Genomic DNA, 22,650 nt, shown 5'->3' with positions numbered 1-22,650 from the left:
CCAAACTATGGAGAGAGCCCAACTGTCCATCAACTGATGAATGGATAAAGAAGAAGTCGTACATATATACAATGGAATATTACTCAGCCATCAAAAAAATGAAATCTTGCTATTTGCAATGATGTGAATGGAGCTAGAGGGTATTATGCTAAGTGAAATAAGTCAGTCAGAGAAAGATAAATACCATATGATCTCACTCATGTGTGGAATTTAAGAAAGAAAGCAGATGAACATATGGGAAGGGTAAAAAGAAAAAAAGGAGAGAGGGAAACAAGCCATAGGAGACTTTTAACGAGAGAACAAACAGAGTTGATGGAGGGAGGTGGGTGGGGGATGGGCTAGATGGGTGATGGGTATTAAGGAGGGCACTTGTTATGATGAGCACCGGGTGTTGTATGTAAGTGATGAATCACTGAATTCTACTCCAGAAACCAATATTGCACTGTATGTTAACCACCTAAAATTCAAATAATAAATTTATTTAAGAAAGCAAAAAAAAATATTTTAATCACCTTTTAAGGGGAAATTCAGCTGCAGGTGTTATGTAAGAAATGCATTTCATAACAAGAATGGTAGGAAAGGAATAAAAGGAAAGGTCTTTTAGGGCTGAGACATTATTTCATTATATTCTCAAGGCCCATTTCTACCCTTACAGTAGTTACAATTGCTCAAGGAGCCCATTTGGGTACTTTCTACTGTCATAAGATCTCATTTCAACTTTGTAGTCATTACTACATGCTTAGAATATTCTCTGTTTAGAATTTATTTCAATTGGTACAGTGATTTATGTCAAGCAGTGTAAAACTAATCAAATATAAACTCCCTCTGTCTTCCTTGGCTAATTTGGTTGTCAAAAATTTCTCATTAAGGGGGAACACACTTCTTGTTTTTTTAAAGGGAAGTCATTTTACAGGATCTTGGTTCAAGAGATGATTCTAACACAAAATACACAGGAAACTTACACAATGTGCTGGAGGCAGGTCCATATCTATATTGTACCCCATATACTGACCGAAGGGCATTCACAGCTTTATAAGCTGCAGATTCCTGTGAGGGAAAAGGGAGAGCTGATATCACTTTACATCAGTGCATTGAAACATTTAGAAACACTGGCATGTTGTTTGAGCCTTAGCAGTCTTCAATTTGGGAGCAAAGTTGGGCACATTAGGTAATAGTTATATTTAATAATAATGGTAATAATATTCCTTGTCAAATGCTGCAGTTTATAATATGTTTTAGAACACATTATTTCCTTTGATTGATCTTTACACCAAGCCAGCGATCAGTACTATTTCCATTTTACAGACAAGAAAAGAAAGGCTCAGCAAGGTTAAACGGGCAGGCTGGGGTTACAAAGCAAGGACAGGTTGAGTTAATACACATATCTTCTGATGCTGATTTAGTGTTCTGTTCTCTTCACTTTCACTCAGAGACACTTGTTCCTATAAATTACAAAATGCTTGATAGGGCAGAGCCCATGCCAGCCTTCTTCATAGCCACATATGCATTATTTAGCAATGTGCCCGAGTATAACAGATGCTCAGTCAATATTTCTTGCATGAATGTTGAATAAGCATAGCTCTGCGAGAGTATCAAGATAATCTTATTGATCCTTAAGTACATACTTCAGTGGCTATGTACAAGGTATTTAAAACACATTTGGATCAATTAAGAAACCCTTTAGTTCAGGAAGAGTGACTTCTCTTATGCTATTCATTTATCCCTATGGCAATGGGAATACAATTGCAGAATGCTCCATGACTTCTAGAGTTACATACGCCTCTGACAGAGCTCAGGTACTGCTAAGATGGAGAAATTTTGAGGCGGAACTCTACCTATCAATGCCAAAGATCGGGGAAAATGATAACACAATAAAAATACTAAAAGGTAAATATTCTAACATGAACTAAAATGATACTGACTACACTTCAAAACATTTTCAATGGTATAACAGCATTAGTTTCAATAAGGAGTTCAAGAAGTATTGTATGACCAGTGAGAGGAAAAGAAGTACGGTGAAACCAGTATCCAACTCTCCCGTTTCGATTTGCCTATGAATAATTTATTATATCGGTTGAAGTTCTCTGGGCAACATGGTGCTGTGTGTTGGACCCAGCTTCAGCTTGCTGTCCTCATTCACCTCAGGGATGCATAAAGCAGCATTTGCAACAAATGCCACTCTTTGTGGATATTAAGGGACCAGGCTCCAGAACCTGGCAGACAATTTATTACTGATCTCACTGATGATGACATTCTCCTCTTAGGAGCCAACAGAAAAGGAATGTAAACACCATAATAAGATACCTTTATGGAGAATGTTCTGAGATTTTAACATCTTCTCCAATGGTTTCAGCAATATTCCATGGCAAGGGCAGATATTTCTACATTTAGAAGATTACTGTGTTCTGCCGGTGAGGAGAATCTTGTTCCTCATTATTTCAGATGACTCAACTACCCCCAAAAATCTCTTAAGGAAAAAAAATACAACCACTTGGCCTATTTACAGAAAACATACGCACAGTTTTAGCCTTTTGGGCCCATGGTACTTCGTCACTCAGGTGCAGGTGGATGTTGATAAGAGGCTTGGATATGATCATTCCACAAAAAAGTGAAAACTTCATAAAATTTTCTAGGAATTATTTTCCAGGGTGGTGTAGCTGGACACCTATTTGAAAGAATTTAAGCAATTCCTCCTTTCTTTATTGCTTCCTCTTTTCAATTGTCCAAAAGGACCCAGGCCTCCCTTATTGAACCTCAACTAAGTAAGGAATATATTTTTTATTTAAAGCAAGTTAATGAATGACCTAAAAATGTTAGCAGAAACACAGACTCCTACACATTGATGGAATGCTTTTTGAATAATTTATTAGAATTGAATGGTTTCTGGTTAACATTCAGACTCTACCTAGTTTCTGAAAATTTTCATCTTGGCATCCGTGACTTAGCTTATGTGTAACCTGGTAACAGGATTTCTCAACAGTGGTACTATTGACAGTCTGGACTGAATACTTCCTTGTGTGGGAGGCTGTCCTGTACATTGTAGGATGTTTAGCAGCATCCTTGGCCTCTATCCACTAGTTGCCAATAGCATCCTCCAGCCTTTTTGTGATAATCAAAATGTCTTCAACATTGTTCAGTGTCTCTGGGAGGCAAAGTTATCCTTGATTGTAAATCACTGATCTACTCTTTATACCACATCCTCCAATCCAAGACAAAATGAAAATAGGCTTAACTTATGTAATAGTTTTAATATCAATTTAGAAAGGGCTGAATATTTGCCTAGAGAAGCATTGTGTGATACAGGGTGGTTAAGGTGCCAGGTTAACAACAATAACAACAACAACTAGCCTATTTGACTCACACAGTAGCTGAAGAATTGCACTCTTAAATAGAACTACCACCTTTACAAAATCTCTCAAGAGAATTTGCTCAGAATTCTTGCTTGGAATGCCAAGAACAAAGTTCCTCTTTTGGACAGAATAGAAGCCTTCCCTCAGGCCTTCTTCTGACCTCCTCATGTTCTCCATTCCTTCCAGGTCCTGGACATCTAGGTCAGGAATTCCTGCAACTCCAACCAACTGGTAAAGGATTTAGAGTTCAAGATATAGGAAGAAAGGGGATCTTCTCTTTTATCAAAGCTTTTAATTCAAGTATAACATACATACAGAAGAATATACACATTTTCAGTTTATAGCTCAGTGAGTGATCACAAATTACACACGCTCGTGTAACCAGCATCCAGGCCAAGGAATAGAACATCAACAGCAAAACCCAAAAGCTCTCCTTCCCATACCTCCTCCCAGTCACTGTTCTCTTCCTCTTCCTCATTTCTAACACTATGTATTAGTTTGACCTGTTTTTGAATTTTATAGACCTTCAGATGCTAGAGGCTCTGAATCAGACTCACTTTACGAGGAATTTTGCCCTACAGTGGATAGCTTGTTGGGTTTCTGAGATGAGGAAGAAAGAAACTGCTTTTTCACTGCCAAGGAATCTTATGCCTGAAGGGCTGTTCATTCTTAGCACCAACTTGTCAGATACATGCCCAGAGACTTAGTACCATTAAGCAAATAGCGCTTATAAATTAAAACTTGCTTTTAATTAATGAGAGTCAGGCCATAGTTTATGAACAATTATTTACCCAATAAAATTAATTATAGCCTTACATATGTGACCGAAGCTGTAATACTAATCAAATTCTTCCTGACAGCTTTCTGTGTAACCCGTGGTAAGAATGTAAATTGGTTTGAGATGGTTGCGTTTGAGAAGCAGCATAGCATAGCAGTTAAAAGTGACAAGGCTGGAGCTAGATTTGGGGCTCGATCCTGGCTATGGCCCTTAGTAGCTGTGTGTTCTGCATCTGATTACTTAATTTCCCTAGGTTTCAGTTTCCTCATCTGTAAAATGGGGAAAATAATAGTTACCTACCTCATATGATTATGGAAAATAAATAAGTTAGTAGGTAAAAAATGCTTATTAGAATAAACACAATATGTGTTTGCTATTATCATTACCACTCAGAGCCCTTTTAGCTTTACAAAAGAAGCATAAAGCCTGACACGCATGTACAAGGTCTAAACTTACCACACAGCTAAAGTTGGGGATTGTTGCATATTTGTAAGAATAGGGATACAGCAGCATCTGAGCATATGCATGAAAGGAGAGGTAAGCTCTAATGTGCTTCCTGTGTCTTCGGAGGAAAGTGGCTACAGCTTTCACCTCTGGCTCAGATTCTGGGAAAGGTCCACAGTATGCATCATCACAAGGGTGCATAGAAGCTCCTTCATCTGCAAGATAAAAAAGAAAATGGGGGTGACGGAGTGGATAGGCAAGAAGCAAGAAACACAAACCAGCATTGTTAAACTGCTATTTTCTTTTGTTTCTATAAACATATGGTATTATTAAGCAATTCATCTCACTTCTCATTTACAGAAATCAATACTGAAAAATCCAAGGTGGTTCAAGCCTCCATGCACAATAGGAGGGTGGCCTGAACAGGAAATAGGAAATAGGTGCTGATTGTTTAAATGAGCCTGCATAAACCACTGGGAAAGGGATGGCTTTACCAGTGGGAGACCTAATTCTCTATGATCCCCCAGATTGGGTAAGGCTCCTATACTCCATGATGCCTGCATTTTTCCAACATAACATTTAACACATTTGTAATTAGTGTCCAGTATTTACCTGCTTAACATTCACCCAATATTTACACTGTTCTAGGTGCCTGGTATACAAGGAAAAACAACACAGAAGAAACTCCCTGCTCTAGTATAAACTATATTCAATCTGGATTCTTTGTTAAACTCTAATGCTCTGTGAAAGCAGGGACTGTGTCTTTCTTGCTGGGCACCTGGCAACTAGAACAATAGTATGTCAAGTGTTCAACAAATATTTGTTAAAAAGTGAATGTCAGATCAAAAGAAAAGGCTAGACATCTGCACAGGTGTCTGGGAAGATACAAATATTGATACATCAAGAACATGAAGGCAAGGCAGAAATAATTCCACAAAAGATGCCAAAAAAATTTCTATTATATTTTTAGATAAGCAATATCTAAACCGGTTTTGTAAAACCCAAGAGACTTCTCTAGTTTTCTTGGGGGTCAGTAAGAATTCAGTTAAGAAATCCTCAAAACTTAATTTTAATAATTTTTGAATTAAAAGCTTTGTATCCTATAGGTCTATGAAGGGGAGGAAGGAAAATAACATTCACTGTAACAATCACAAAGTATTAAGGTTCCAAGACATTTTTCCATTGATAATTAATTACATTTTCTACAGTTATTTGCCATCCGCCATTATTAGGCCTCCTGACAGCCCTAGAAAACTGTGTCTTTCCATAAGCAAATGGAAGATGTTTGGTGATTCTGTGACATAGTCTAATTCCACTAATATGAAAAGATAACCAAGTCAAATCAGACTAAAGCTTGAGGACATTAAATCTAGTTTGTGTTATAGGTGAGTTAAGATGGGAAATTTACAGCAATTGTGGTTTCCTCCTTTGAGTTTAATTCTGGACTTAGAAGTGCCTTAGAAGTAAGTGGGATAAGGAAGGAACTCAGAATATAATATAAAAATGATAGCTGATACTCTGAAAGGAATAGGATAAATAAAGAGACATTTGAAGATCACCGATGTAAAGCACCAGAGAGATCACAGACTGAACAACTAATTCCAGAGGGAGCAGAACTAATGAGCCAGAGAAAAAAGGAAGGATTTACAATAATCCTGATAAACATTCTCAAGGGCATATAGAAGGGCATTGGAAACATTAAACAGGGACAAGAAGTTATAAAAAAGTACCAGTCAGATATAATAGAAATAAAAACTTAATTCATGGGTTGAAAGAATACAGTTGATGAGTGAATTAATGAGATGGAATATGTTTTGAAACATATGAAAAAATGAAAAAAAAGGAGGTATGAAAAATAGAGTAATTGTCAACATCTGATTAACAGAAAGAAATAAAAGTTAAATATTTGAAGAACTGCTCATTGAAATTTTTCTACAATTAAGGAAAGATTGAATGAACTTATTGAGTACAAAACAAGAGAGATAAAGGGGAAATATGTCAACGCTTTGACACAGTAGGGTGAAATTTAAGAAAAGGAAACAATTCCAGAGAGAAAGAAGCAGGTCATCTATAAGGAACAAGGATTAGATTCACATTTGACTTTTTATTAGCAACACTAGAGTAGTATTTCCAAAGTATATTTATATATATATATTTACTTATTATTCTTACATTTTTATTTATATGTTTTAAAATTAATTGTTTAAATTGAAGTGTAGTTATACATACAATATTATATTAGTTTCAGGTGTACAACATAGTGAATCCATAATTACATACATTAGGAAAAGCTCACCATGATAAGTGTAGTTACCATTGATCACCATACAAAGTTATTACAATATTACCTACTGTATTCCCTATGCTGTCTGTTACATCCTGGTGACTTATTTATTTCATAACTGGAACTTTGGATCTCTTAATTTCCTTGACCTATTTTGCCTATCCCCCACACCCACTTTCTAGCTACAATAAATATAGGGGTGCATATATCTTTTTGAATTAGCATTTCTGTTTTCTTTGGGTAAATATCTGGATGTGGAATTGCTGGATCATATGGTATTTCTAATTTTAATTTTTGGGGGAGCCTCCATACTCTTTTTCCATAGTGGCTATTATCTTAATGTTCCAGGTGCATTTGAAAAGAATGTGTATTCTGCTGTTTTTGGATGGAATGTTCTGTATGTATCTGTTAAGTCCACATGGTCTAATGTGTAACTCAAAGTGACTGTTCCTTATTTATTTTCTGTCAGGATGATCTATTGATTGATATAAGTGGGGTGTTAAACTCCCCTACTCTATGCTATTACTGTCAATTTCTCCCTTTATGTCTGTTAACATTTGCTTTGTATACAATCAGGTTGCTTCTATGTTGGGTGTATAGATAATTATAAGTGTTATATCATCTTGTTGGAGTGATCCCTTGATCCTTCTTTGTCTGTTGTTACAGCCTTTGTGTTAAGGTCTATTTTGTCTGATGTAAGTATTGCTACCCCAGATTTTTTTTCTGGCTTCCATTTGCATGGTATCTTTTTCCACCTTTTAACTTTCAGTCTGCATGTATCTTGAGGTCTGAAGTGAGTCTCTTGTAGGCAGCATATAGATGGGTCTTTTTTTTTTTTTTTAAACCATTCAGTTACATTATGTCCTTTGATTGGAGCATTTAGACCATTTACACTTAAAGTAATTATTGATAGACATATTCTTATTACCATTTTGTTAATTGTTTTCTGTTGTTTTTGTAGTTCTTCTCTGTCCCTTTCTTCTTCTCTTCTACTCTTCCCTCGTGATTAGTCACTTTCTTTAGTCTTGTGCTTGGATTTTTTTCTTTTTGTGTATCTCTTACAGGTTTTTGGTTTGTGGCCACCATGAGGTTCATATATAACATCCCAAGTATATAGCAGTCTGTGTTAAGTTGATGGTTTTGAGTTTGAACACATTCTAAAAGCACTACATGTTTACTCCTCCCCATCTATGTTTTATGTATATGACATCATATTTTACATCTTCTATTTCTTGAATCCCGTCACTAATTTTTTAAGATATAACTGATTTTACTACTTTTGTCTTTTAACCTGCATAATAGCTTTATAAGTGATTGATTTGCTACCTTTACTATATATTGTTTTTACTAGTAAAGTTTTTTCTTTTAATAATTTTCTTACATCTAGTTATGGTCTTTTCTGCTTTAAGTCCTTTCACATTTCTTATAAGGCCGGCTTAATGCTGATGAACTCCTTTAACTTTTGTCTGGGAAACTATAGCTCCTTCAGTTCTGAACGATAACCTTGCTAAGAGTATTCTTGGTTGTAGGTTTCTTTCCTTTGAACGCTTTGAATATATCCTGCTACTCTCTTCTGGCCTGCAAAGTTTCTGCTGAAAAATAAGCTGATAGTCTTATGGGGCTTTCCTTGTATATAAGTAGTTGCTTTTCTATTTCGGTCTTAAGATTCTAATTTTAATTTTTGACATTTTAGTTATTATGTGTCTTGGGGTTAACCTGCTTGGGTTCATCTTGTTTGGGTTTCTCTGTGTTTCCTGGACCTGGGTGTCTGTTTCCTTTCCCAGGCTAGGGAAGTTTCCAGATACTGTTTCTTTAAATGAGTTTTCTGCCTCTTTCTCTCTCTCTTATCCTTCTGGGATTCCTATAATGCAAATGTTACAATGCTTGATGTTGTCCTAGAGGTCCTTTAACCTATCCTCATTTTTAAAATTCTTACTTTTTGCTGTTCAGCTTGAGTGCTTTCCATTACCCTGTCTTCCAGATCGCTGATATATTCTTTTGTATCCTCTTAACCACTGTTGATTCCCTCTAGCATATTTTTCATTTCAGTTATTGTGTTCTTCAATTCTGGTTATTTTTTATATTTTTTATCTTTTTATTGAAGTTCTCCCTGAGTTCATCCACTCTTAAATCTGGTGAACATCTTTATGACCATTACTTTGATCTCCTAATTGGGTAAATTGCTTATCTCTCTTTCATTTAGTTCATTCTCTGAAGTTTTGTCTTGTTCTTTCATTTGGAGCACGTTCCTCTGTCTCACTTTATTTGAATTTCTGTGGTTGTTTCTATGAATTAGGCAAAACAGCCACCTCTCCCGGCCTTGAAGGTGTAGCCGTGTGTGGGAGCATCCTCTGTGTCACCTGTGAGTGCTGGGCACTGTAGGCAGGACAGCTGGAGCAGGCTTGGTTTGGGGTGTCCTGGATGTTCCACACGTGGGGGCCCTGGCAGGATGGCTAGAGCTGGTGGGGCATGGCCCGGGGTGTCCCAAGGCTTTCCACATTGGGGTTGCCCTGTGGGGTGGTCTGGGCCAGGGCTGCCCCAGTGGGATGGTTACAGCTGGGGTGGGTGTGACTATGGGAGCCACCTTGGGGGGATGACTGGAGGTGGTGTGGACTAGGGCTTGCTGTGGTGGCGGCTAGCTAGAGCACCAAGATCTTGCTCCCATCTGTACCATCTAGGTGGAGAGGAAATGTAAACAATGGCACTAGACAGCACCTCTGACGTCAGAAAGGATTTAAGTAGTTCCTTCATTGTTTGACTGATGTCCTAGGGTTAGAAGATGGGTTTCCTTCACTATGTCTTGTTGCCCTTTGAACTATTTTTTTTCTCTGCTCCAGCTAGGTGAATCCGCAGGCGGGACCCATCAGTGATATCCCTCTCTGCTGAAGTTCATAGCGCTGGGGCTGGGGGTCCTGCCATTACCATGTCTCTGTCTCTCCTTTGTGGGGCAGACGCTGTTGAGTCAGCCCTCAGTTTTTCTTCAATTGAATTATTCTATATGCAGGCACAAAATCAGTGTCCAGCAGAGGAGGTGAGTTCAGGGTCTTCCTATGCTGCCATCTTAGACCTTTCCCTCCTCATTAAAAAAAAACTTTTGGGGGCACCTGGGTGGCTCAGTCATTAAGCGTCTTCCTTTGGCTCAGGTCATAATCCCAGGGTCCTGGGATCGAGCCCCGCATCGGGCTCTCTGTTCAGCGGGAAGCCTGCTTCTCCCTCTCCCAATCCCCCTGCTTGTGTTCCCTCCCTTGTGTTCTCTCTCTCTGTCAAATAAATAAAAATAAAATCTTTAAAAAAAAAATAAAAAAAAAAACTTTTGCTGTACAGCTTGGTGCTTCTTCTATCCTGTCTTCTAGATTGTTGATTCATTCTTTTGTATCCTCTAATTGCTTTGATTCCCTCTCATGTATTTTTCATTTCAGTCATTGTAATCCTTAGCTCTGATTGGTTCTTTTATATATTTTGTTTTTCTTTATTGAAGTTCTCAAATAGTTCACCCACTCTTCTCTCACATCCGGTGAGGGCCTTTATAACCATTACTTTGATTAGGTTGATTAGTTCTTTTCTGAGGTTTTTGTCTTGTTTTTCTTTGAACACACTCCTTTGCCTCATTTTGTCTGTGTTTTTTCTATGTATTAGGTGTGTTAGCTATGTCTCCTGGTCTTGAAAGTGGTGGCCTTATATGAAAGGCATCCTGTGAGGTGCCATAGTGCTACCCTCCCTGGTCACCAGGAGCAAGCACTCCTGGTGTCTTTGTTGTGGCCTGCATGTCCCCTCCTGTTGTGACTGGTGGGCAGGGCTTTCCCCTGGTGAAACTAACTGGCTGAGCTGCTCACCTGTAGCTGCTGTGGGCTTGCTGGTGTGTGGGCTTAGCTCCCTGCAGAGCTGGCCGACAGACTTGGCCACAGCTGTTACAGGCATGCTGGTAGACAGGGCTGGCTCCCTACCACCCCAGGGTAGGAGTCACTTTGGAGGGGTGCTGGCCCTGGCTGGGGCTGTCTGCCTGGCGTGGGTGGGGCAGTAGTGGGTTTGGGGGGATGCTGGTCCCCACCAAGTCTGCCTGCTGGGTGTGGTAGAGCGGGAGCTGCTTTAGAGGGGTGCCTCCTGGGGTGGTTGGGTTGGGTGGAGCAGGTCTGCAGGGGAATGCTGTGACAGGGTGAATGGTGCCGGCAAAGTAGATGGAAAGTGTCAGAACTGGCTTCTGCTAGTGTCTGGCCGGCTAGGCAGAAGCTGGAACAATATTCCCGCGAGTAGGCAAGCCAGATGGGATCTAGTGCAAGCCCATGACTCCTGAATCTCTATCTCAAGCTTCAAACTCATGTATAAAATAACATTCAGGACATCTCCATCTATTTGTCTCGGGCTCTGAAAGCTCAAGATGTCCCTAGATGAAATCATCTTTTTCTTTTTTACCCACCAAATTGATCTTTTGCTATGTTTCTTTTTTTTTTTTTTTTTAAAGATTTTATTTATTTATTTGAGAGAGAATGAGAGAGAGCACATGAGAGGGGGGAGGGTCAGAGGGAGAAGCAGACTCCCTGCCGAGCAGGGAGCCCGATGCGGGACTCGATCCAGGGACTCCAGGATCATGACCTGAACCGAAGGCAGTCGCTTAACCAACTGAGCCACCCAGGCGCCCCTGATCTTTTGCTATGTTTCTTAACCTACGTTTCCCTCATTCATCTAGTGGCCTACGTTAGAACTTAGGTGGAACAATCCTAGAAGTTTTCTTCTGTTTTATCCCTCCATCCAGTTGGAGAGCAAATTCTGTTGATTGTATCTGCTAAATCTCTCTATGATCACGTCCACTGACAAAGTTCAGGCTCTAGTCATTATTCCCCTAAATTATGAGAACAGTTCCTTGCCTTCAGTCTGGCCTACCTTGAATTCAGCCTTCTCAATGTCCTTGTAATACAACTAAGTCTGATCTTATTTATTCTAAAAACAGAAATCTGATTTGCTGCTTAAAATCCTTCAGTGGTGGCCTTCCAGATAAACTTCCGAAATCTTACTACCACTTAAAGGCAAAGAGGTAGTGTGATCAAAATGTTTGAATTTGGTAGTGGTAGATATTATAGTTTATCTTGTGTGTTTTTCCTGTCTTAAAATGTTGGTGATTTTTACCCTATTGCTGTACAGATAGGCCTGTGATTAGTATCTTGTCACTGACTAGATAATTTCATGTACTCTTCATGTTTTTGTAATAGTTTGAAAGTTACATAGTTCTCTCCTTCCTTGGAATTCAGAGAGTCTTGCTCCCTTCCTCTACCAGATGCTTATGGGATAAGTTCCTTCATGATTTGTTTCTGGTTGACCTGCTTAAAATTTTTACCTTCTATCAGTCTGCCTTAAACCTTGTACATTTATTCCTAATAAAATATTGGTCATTTTCCCAAGGTTCTATACTCCCTTACCCTTATGATGGTACACGCTGTTCCCTTCTTCTGAAGCATCTCTTTTCTTCACAGTCTGATTTTATTTGTCCTTCAGTGCTTAATGCACTTACCACTTCCTCTTGGCATCTTCTTCAATGTTCCTAAGCTGGGTTAGGTGCCTATAACACCCTTCTTTATCTGCATGTGTCATAAAACTTAGTATAGTGTGTTAAAATTTATGCTTACCCATTTCCCTACTCAACTGGGCCTTGCACAATGTTTGACCGATAGTGAGTGCATAAAAAATAAACCATTTTATTTAATAATTATATGGGAGCTAAACTGTATAATATTAAGAAGGGCCACACCTCGATTTAATGCTGTTTGCTTGAGAAGCACATTAAACACTGGAATATTCTATAGCGCTTTATGGTTTATTTTATGGATTGGCATTCTGCCAATGTTATTTACTACAGATTAAGTATTGATTCAGCAGCAGAATGGAATATCACATTCAAAATTCTTTATGCCAGTGTTTCTGTGTGAATTTTTGCCTTACTCATCTCTTATAGTAACACTGTCTTTAAAAAATAAAACCAGAATCCTGAATAGCAAGACCTCTAAAATGGAAATAAATTAAGTCAGGTGGAAAGAAAACCACTAAAACAATCTAATTTTATTTATAACCTTTTGGGGGCACTATCCAGGCTTTACTAAAATGCAAAGAAACAGCTCACAAATATTATTGAACCGTAAGTCCCTTTGGGATTTTAAGTAGCTGTGCTGGATACACAATTTGAAAAGTGCTGTCCAGATCTAGCTTCAGTTACATAGATTCTGATAAAAAATATCTGATGTACTAAAAAAGATCAAGATAGCAGAAAGCTAAAGCACCAGGACACAGCATTTCAAGGAAACAAGTAAAAAACACCAAAAAATGATTTAATATCCAGGAAACAATGATAAAACATTTCTAGGGGGAAGGAGCAAGAAGCATCAAACCCATCACTCTTTAGGTTTTAGAAGCATGAGAATCCAAAGGTTATTAGTTTTTCCTTAGTTTACAGGAGTCAATATATTGTTTCTGAAGCTGAGACGAAATTCTCTTTCCCCATCTTCACGTGCAGAACAACTGCAGAATATATAACAGATCTCTGCAGTGCAGAACGAAGGGATTCTAGTCTTGTCCAATAAAACACAAATCTCTGTTCTGAACACTTCAGCAATTTACTTCCATAGCATACATCACCTCTTTAATTTTTGAGTATTAAGATGGGAAACTCTACAAGGACCTCATAAATCTAGAGAGGAGACAGGATGTGCACATATAAGGAAATTAGAGGACAAGACAATGTAGGATATAAAACCATCATAAAGTGTGCATTGCAGACTGTGCACAGGAACACAAAGGAGGGAGGGAGAGCAGAATTAGAAGCCCTGGGGGAGACTCTAATGGCAGAGACTCAGTGGGACTCGAGATGGATGGAACTCGAAAAAATACGATTTTACTTTAAAAAAATAAAGTACAAAAAAATAAGGGTTTTGTTGCTTCTGTGAAGCTTAGTCCCTCTGGATGGTAAAATGAGGTAGAAGATGGTCTTTAGAGAGGGAATGGAGAAGGAGGGGAAAATCACAAGACGGGGCTCCAGTCCGAACTATACTACCAATGAGCTCAGGGGCAGGCATGTCACTGCTCTGGTGGCATTTGTCCTGGGTGGATTAAGGACCCTAATCCGTGGTTCTCATGTGACGTGTGACAACATGTTGCCATCAGTTGTGGGGCTTGTCTCACAGTGGCTAGTTACAGGCTACAAAATTAGTGAACTAAAAAATCAGTTTAGTTGTGATAAGTAATTTATTCTTTTTTTTTTTTTTAAGATTTTATTTATTTATTTGACAGAGAGAGACACAGCGAGAGAGGGAACACAAGCAGGGGGAGTGGGAGAGGGAGAAACAGGCTTCCCACCGAGCAGGGAGCCCGATGTGGGGCTCAATCCCAGGACCTTGGCATCATGACCTGGGCCGAAGGCAGATGCCTAATGACTGAGCCACCCAGGTGCCCCACTCTTAATTTATTCTAATATACTCTTGTAATGGGGGAGAGGAGAGGCAAATTAGCATGGGGAGGTGTGCTTGGAATTAATGACTGGAGGTGTGCTGTCATCATCAATTGTCACCTCCCTGCCTACAGTCCTCCAACCCCCTTCCAAATCTGCTTCTCCTCTTGTATTACAAATCGTGGTGTATGGTACCTGAGTGCCCAGATCAGAAATCATTTACTGTATCCAATAGTCCGCAAACAGCTGTTGATGCCACGGTCTTAATTTCTCTCCAGTACATTCAACCCAACTACCATTGTCTTGTCAAAACTGTCCTGAATTACTGGAGGGGTTCGCTGACTTCAGGCTCTTCTTTCATCTACATCCTCAGAAGTCCTGAATTAATTTTACTGAAATACATATCTTACTATGTAATTTCTATGCTTGAAACTTTCCAGTGGCTCACCACAGCCTTCAGGATAAAGGAAGGGGCTGGATTAGGGGCCTTCCCTCTAAACACCTTGTGGTAGGCTGAATAATGGCCCCCAAAGATTGCCAGGTCCTAATCTATGGGATCTGTGACTGTTACCTTATATGGAAAAGGGCCTTTGCGGATGTGATTGAGATCCTGAAATGGGGAGATTATCCTGGATTATCCAGGTAGGCCTTAAATGCAATCAGAAGCATTGTACGAGAGGGAAAGCTGGTTACAGACAGAAGAGAAGGCTATGTGACAGAAGCAAAGAGAAGATGCGTCACAGAGGGAATCCGCTGTGCCACTGGCTTTGAAGGTGGAAGAGGAGGTCACAAGGTAAGGAAATCAGGTGGCTCCTAGAAGCTGCAAGGCAAGGAAATGGATTCTCCCCTCAAGCTTCCTGAAGGAGTGTGGTCTTGCCACATCTTCCTGGTGTGCCTGGTGTGGTCCATTTTGGACATCTGGCCTCCAGAATTGTAAGAAAAGAAATTTGTGTTGTTTTAAGCCATCAAGTTTTGGTAATTGGCAGAGTGGCAACTGGATATGTTATGTGGGGGACGAGCCACTTGTCTGCAACTTTGCCACTCTGACTCCAGCCAGAATTTCGCTTTCCTCTCTCCTCTGTTAATGTGACACTCAGGCCTCCAATCACAGCAGGTTGTTTACATGCGGTCTCTCTCACTGGATGCTAGCTCCCAAAAAACAAGAACCGAATATCTGCCTGGCATTGTGCTTTGCCCATAGCAGGGGTTCAATAAATGCTCATTGAGTGAATCAATCTGCCCTATAGCAAGGTCCTTCTTAGTCTAGCACATCAAAATTCCATTTGTGCTTTATATTTTAAGGTCAGTTTTATTATAATTTAAGGTTATAATAAAAGCTAAGAGATTGCACAAGAGCCTGAACAACAATGTTGTTCTCTACGTTTCTGGTATACCTTTAAAATACGTGCAAATATGTACCTGAGCATAAGAATTACACCTGAGAATGAGAACAAATGAAAAGGGAACCCATAGGTTTGTATCATATTACTGCTTTCTCTGTGATTGTTGCCAAGGGAACTTCCCAATCTGGGGAGGTGAATGAGATGAATGAGTGCTATTTTCTTGTTGTGGAACTTGCTGGAAGGCTACTCTGGAATCTCTCTTTCAGAATTACACAGGCTAGAATGGAATGCCACGACCTCCTTCCAAATAGGTGCCAGTAAAAGAAAACAGGTACTGTGTTCTAATGAGATATGTCATACTAAAATAGTTTTGCTGATGTACACTGTTTATCTCTCAACATAACAATTTCCTTAAGATGTTTGAACCACTGTAAGACTTGAGGTTTTCTCTCAATCTATTTCACAGTCAACCCCTCTATGAGAGTATCAGGAGAGGTGATGGGGAGACCAGAGGGCTAGAGGGCAGTGCATTTGGTGTCTATTAGATTAGGCAATCTGTGATTAAGTGGGAACTCTTTTGACATTTCCCACACCACCCCACTTGGTGGGAGTGGTGATTGAGGGCAATGAGGGATGGTGGCAGAAAAGTACGATTTCCTTATAAGCTTATGAGCTGTCTGTTTTGGTCCCACTCCCTCATGTTTTACTAAATTATAACTAAGCTAAAGAAAAAAGCTAAATAATAGGAAAGGAGACGAAGTGCTTTGAATGGTGGTAGTGCATTCTGGGGCTAGATTTTGGTTAAAATTTTTAGTTTTTTAAGAAAAGAATGTTTTCTTATTTTTACTGCTTTTAATTTTTTAGAATGGCCAATGGATGTACATGGCTTTGCCATGTAAATTGCTCCCTCCATCTGTCTAGCCATCTATTTCTTTTCCCCAGAAGCAATCACTTTTACTACCTCCTTGTATTATTCCAGGGTTGGTCTATGCATTTATAAGCAAAAAGCCAGTTTTATTATCTTTTTTATACAAATAGTATCCTTTATATATATTAATCTTAAACCTTGCTTTAACTGTGTGTGTGTGTGTATGTGTGTGTAATCCTGGAGATATTTCTATACATAAAATAGCTATCTAATTTTGGCTATTTCTGTCTATTTCACTGTATAATTGTAGCTTAACTTAATAGTCATTTGTTGATGGACATGTAGGATGCTTCTAATCTCTTGTTATTATAAAGAGTGCTGTAATGAATATCCCTGTACATATGTTATATTCCACACATGTGACTATTGCAACAGGAAATTCCTAAAAGGAGAAATACTCAGTGAAAAAATGTGTATTTTTAATTTTGGTAAACATTGCCAAATGCCCTTCCCCAGAAGTTGAACTCATTCACACTCTCAACAGGAATGTATAATATTGCCTGTTTACCCATATCCTTCAAACTTGTATTCTTTCTGTCTTTTAAGAATATCAATAGGTCCAAGTTTGATGGTCAGAAAATGTGTTTTTACTTAAAGTGTCATTTAAACATAGATAGAGAAAAATACATTTGAAGAAGAAAGTTACAAACTGTTTCTTCAGTTTGAAGACACGCTCCAAAGTAGCATCCAGAGTACCTGCATATATTAGGTGCTCCATAAATACTTGCTGAGGGACTCCCATGGCTCTATTGAGTTTTGCTAAATCCTCTGTGATGCAGTAGGGTGATCTAACTTGATGTCTCATAGTGGCAACAAGATCATACGTTTAAATAGTGTTTATCTCCGGGATTCATTTCAATATGGATCTTTTTAAAAATCATGTCACATGATTAGTCATTTGGCTAACTACTTATAGGCTACTTGGGAAAAATAAATACAGAATACACACTGTTAAAGGCAAATTTGTTCCTTAAAGTGGAATTCTAAAATTAAGTTTAGAAAACATTTAAAAGAAGAAAAACCACTAGTCCTCCAATTCTAGCATTTTAGTCTATTATTCCCAGTTTTTTCCCCATGTTAGTATCTAAATGTGTATGTTATACACACATCTGTCACATGTACATATAAAATCATCATATATTTTATAAAATTGTAATCACAGTGAAAAATTATATAGCCTGAATTTGACTCAATATTATCAGCTTTTTATTATTTTTAAATGAACTTCTTACCTATTTTTATGGCTTCCTAAAATTTATCAAATGAATATGAATCTATTTAACCATTGCCCTGTTGCTTGACATTTGGATTGTTCTTTTATTATTATAGATCACACTATGGTCAGCGTCTTTTTCTCTTTCCTTCTAATGTGTTTTTGAAATGGGATGCTTAGACCAAAGGGTATGCACAGGCTTAAGGTTCTGCTTTGACATTTTTTTTTTTAAAGATTTTATTTGTTGTTTGTTTATTTGAGAGAGAAAGAGAGTGAGTAGGAGCAGAGGGAGAGGGAGAAGCAGGCTCCCCACTGAGCAGGGAGCCTGATGTGGGGCTCTATCTGAGAACCCTGAGACCATGACCTGAGCCGAAGGCAGATGTTTAACCGACTGAACCACCCAGGCACCCCTGCTTTGACTCTTTTTTCAGTGTTCATGTGTGCTGATCTGATCTGTGCCTATAGCTTCAACTACTTCCCATGTGCTAAGGACCCACAAGCCCCAATGTTCAGACGAGGCCCTTTTCATACTCCCAAGTCTATATCCAGTTACCTATTGTACATCTTCTCCCAGGGTTCCTACAAACACTCAAATCCACTGCTCAAAATTGGACTCATGTTTTCCACCAAATCCTCACCTCTCACTAGATGCCAAATCTTGGTAGATGACACCTCTATCCACCAGTCACTCCTACCAGAAATAGAGTCATCCTAGACTCTTCCCTTTTCCTTCTGAACTTCATCGCCTATATCCTACTGGTGCATAAGTGATCTAGATCTAAGTAAACGCTGCTCTTGTGTGCCCTTCTTCTCCAACCTTGCCTTCCTGCTCTAGTATACTAACCTTTGGCTAACACTCCTGCTCAAGTGGCTACCAGAGATCAGTCATTTTCTTCCTAGCTTTAAAAGCTTCTAATTATTCCTCCCTTAAAAGGCTCCCAATTATCCAGTGTTTGTAAAACTTTCCATCAAAATACCCCAAACAGGCAAAATCAACATGCACTGTAAGCCCCTAACATTTTTGAAATCTTTGTTTTACCTTAAACATTTTTTAAATGGAATTTATTTAAAAAATAAATTTGTTAATTTTCAGTCCACTCAATTATGCATTTGTTTGTTCTCACATAAAAATAACTCTCCTTTTGAAATCCTCAAATGAAATTGATATATCCTGAAAGTGTGCTTTCTCTGTGGCTTTCTCTGTGATAGAACTCCATGTATATATAACCTCAGTTCAGTTTGAAAGGCACAGCTTCTAGAATAAAACCTGTAAGGCCCAGCACAGCACTGAATCTCAGTGTGCCCCCCATGCATGATACCCTGGGGACTTCTCCTGCCTCATCTCTCACCAGTCCTTCCAGTCATCCTTTGTTCCAGCCATGCAGTGCCACCTGTCATCCTCACAGCACCCTGTTCTGTTTCATGCTGCATGTTTGTCCCAGGGACATACCTGTTTCCCCTATCTGGAATGCCCTCTTGACTCTGAATCCTTTGCTCTACTCACTTTCTGCCCTACAGTTTGGTCTACCTGATGACCAATATGTTTTTAATATTCCAATCTTCTATTGTTTCTTCTATGAAGACTTTTCTACTTTATCAAGCAGAACTGGCCCCTTCTTCCTTTGTATCTCCACAGTACTATTTATATGTCTATATATACCATATGTAGCTCTACATAGTATTTTTAAATTTTTTTTCATTTTTTTCCTTTCCCTTCCTTCCTTCTCCACTCTTTTTCCTTTCTCTTCCTTCTCTTCACCTCCTCTAACCTCAAAGATTTTAAACCTGATGAGAACAGAATCTGTTGCATGTGTCTCTGCTTCCCAAGTATCTATCACAGAGTGGGAAATAGAATGTATGCAGTACTTTTTTTTTTTTTTTAAATGAATGCAGGAATGAATGGTGGTGTGGCAGTGTCTGGTCAAGTTGCTTTCTAATGCCCCAGAGACACGTGCCATCCCAGTTTTACCACTGCTTCCAGTTTAGGATATCACATTAAGCATTCTGGGAAATAATTTAATAGATGAAATGTTGGGAGGGAGAAAAGATGGCAGAGGAGTAGGGGACCTTATTCCAATGGGTCCCCGGAATTGAGCTGGATATCTACCAGACCACTCTGAGCACCCACAAAATCAGCCTGAGATGTAAGAAGATAGATATGGATCTCTACAATCAGAATATCGCAGGCGGTTGGTTTTGAGGTACGAAGCGGGGAGCCGTGATTCCGCGGGCAGGTATCGGAGGATAAGCAGCAGCGGGAGGAAGCCTGGCTGTGGGGATCCTGCACCGCTGGTGAGCGATAGCCTCGTGTGCTGGGGACGTGGCACAGACTCACAGATCCATAGCGGCAGGGAAAGGACTTTAGGGCAGCCCCTGGGATGGAAACCCAGAGCAGCGGGGTTGCACGTGCGAACTGGGAGTGGCTGGCAGTTTTAGAAGCACAAAGGGCAGAGACGTGCTCCGACCTAGAGGCAGGACTGGGAGCGCTGCGGAGGGGTGCACAACCCAGGCCGCTGCAGTTCATAGCAGCATGGACAGAAATGGAGACAGTGTGGCCTGGAGAGCTCACTGAAGAACAGACTGCGGTCTCTCTGCTCTGAGGCAGAGGGTTGGAAATGATCTCTTCTGCTCTCTCGGAAGACATGCGGAAAGCCACCTGGGAAAGCTGCCAGAGAACAAAAGCCCCAAAAAACTGGTTCCTGCTGAGCCCTTCCCCTGCTACAAGGGGCAGGGCAACTCTGCCCAAACAGGGTTGCATGAGTAACAGTGTAGCAAGCCCCTCCCCCAGAAGACAGGCTGGGAGAACAAGAGGCCAGCAACCCTAAGGTCCCTAGAAAACAGGTGCATCTTGCTTGGGTTCTGTCCAATTATTTGGACTCTACACATTCCCTCAACCACCCATCAACAGAATGACTAGGAGGAGGAACGCCCAAAATATGAAAGACTCAGAGATTATGACTTATGCTGCAGATTTACAAATGGATGCAGATAGATATACCAAGATGTCGGAGATGGAATTCAGGCTAGCAACCGTGAAGACAATAGCTAGAATGGAGAAATCAATTAATGGCAACATAGAGTCTCTAAGGGCAGAAATGAAAGCTGAATTCGCAGATTTTAAAAATGCTATCAATGAGATCCAATCTAATCTAGATAATCTAGCAGCTAGGGTAAGTGAGGCAAAAGAACAAATTAGTGACCTGGAAGACAATTTAATAGATAAAAAGGGAAAAGAGGAGGCCAGGGAAAAACAACACAGTCCATGAAAATAGAATCAGAGAAATAAGTGACACCATGAAACGTTCCAATGTCAGAATTATTGGAATCCCGGAGGGAGTAGATAGAGAGAGAGGACTAGAAGATATATTTGAGCAAATTGTAGCTGAGAACTTCCCTAATCTGGGGAATGAAACAAACATTCATGTCCTAGAGGCAGAGAAGACCCCTCCCAAGATCAAGGAAAACAGGCCAACACCCTGGCATGTAATAGTAAAACTTGCAAATCTTAGAACCAAGGAAACCATCTTAAGGGTAGTTAGGGCTAAGAGATTCCTTATGTACAGAGGGAGGAACATCAGAATAATGTCAGACCTATCCACAAAGACCTGAAAAGCCAGAAAGGCCTGGCAAGACATATTCAGGGTACTAAATGAGAAGAACATGCAGCCAAGAATACTTTATCTGGCAAGGCTTTCATTTAGAATGGATGGAGAGATGCAGAGCTTCCAAGACCAGCAGAAACTGAAAGAATATGTGACCACTAAGCCGGCCCTGCAAGAAATATTAAGGGGGGGTTCTATAAAAGGAGAAAGACCCCAAGAGTGATCTACAACAGAAATTTACAGGGACAATCTATAAAAACAACATCTTCACAGGCAACATAATGAAAATTAATTCATATCTCTCAATAATCACTCTCAACTTGAATGGCCTAAATCTTCCCATAAAATGGCACAGGGTTGGGGCACCTGGGTGGCTCAGTCGTTAAGCGTCTGCCTTCGGCTCGGGTCATGATCCCAGGGTCCTGGGATCGAGCCCCGCATCTGGCTCCCTGCTCCACGGGAGGCCTGCTTCTCCCTCTCCCACTCCCCCTGCTTGTGTTCCCTCTCTCGCTGTGTCTCTCTCTGTCAAATAAATAAATAAAATCTTTAAAAAAAAAATGGCACAGGGTTGCAGATTGGATAAAAAGACAGGACCCATCCATATGCTGTCTACAAGAGACTCATTTTGAACCTAAAGATACATCCAGAATGAAAGTGAAAGGATGGAGATCCATCTTCCATGCCAGCGGACCTCAAAAGAAAGCTGGGGTAGCAATTCTTATATCAGACAAATTAGATTTTAAACTAAAGACTGTAGTTAGAGACACAGAAGGACACTATATCATTCTTAAAGGGTCTATCCAACAATAAGATCTAACAATTGTAAATATCTATGCCCCCAACATGGGATCAGCCATCTGCATAAGCCAACTGTTAACCAAAATAAAGAGTCATATTGATAATAATACGTTAATTGTAGGAGACCTCAATACTCCACTCTCAGCAATAGACAGATCATCTAAGCAGAAAATCAACAAAGAAACAAGAGCTTTGAATGATACACTGGACCAGATGGACCTCATAGATATTTACAGAACATTCCACCCTAAAACAACAGAATACCCATTCTTCTCAAGCGCACATGGAACTTTCTCTAGAATAGACCACATACTGGGTTACAAATCAGGTCTCAACCGATCCCAAAAGATTGAGATTATTCCCTGCATATTCTCAGACCACAATGCTTTAAAACTGGAACTCAATCACAAGAAAAAATTTGGCAGAAATTCAAACACTTGGAAGCTAAAGACCACTCTGCTCAAGAATGTTTGGGTCAACC

At 39.7% G+C, this 22,650-nt stretch overlaps 1 protein-coding gene across 2 annotated transcripts in view; it reads right to left on the bottom strand.

Moving 5' to 3' along the window:
• CPA6 (carboxypeptidase A6) overlaps positions 1–22,650 on the bottom strand; it is a 339,336-nt gene that overhangs the window by 5,308 nt on the left and 311,378 nt on the right. For both annotated transcript variants that reach the window (XM_078072317.1, XM_078072318.1), the window contains 2 exons: positions 4,585–4,787; positions 963–1,047 (listed from right to left, as the gene is read on the bottom strand). In XM_078072317.1, the coding sequence (XP_077928443.1) occupies positions 963–1,047; positions 4,585–4,787 (288 nt within the window). The remainder of the gene's footprint in view (positions 1–962; positions 1,048–4,584; positions 4,788–22,650) is intronic.

The sequence above is a fragment of the Halichoerus grypus genome, chromosome 5 (genome assembly GCF_964656455.1).
Source record: "Halichoerus grypus chromosome 5, mHalGry1.hap1.1, whole genome shotgun sequence".
Taxonomy (NCBI): domain Eukaryota; kingdom Metazoa; phylum Chordata; class Mammalia; order Carnivora; family Phocidae; genus Halichoerus; species Halichoerus grypus.
Note: the sequence above shows the minus strand (reverse complement) of the source record. Positions and strands in the feature narration are given on the sequence as shown.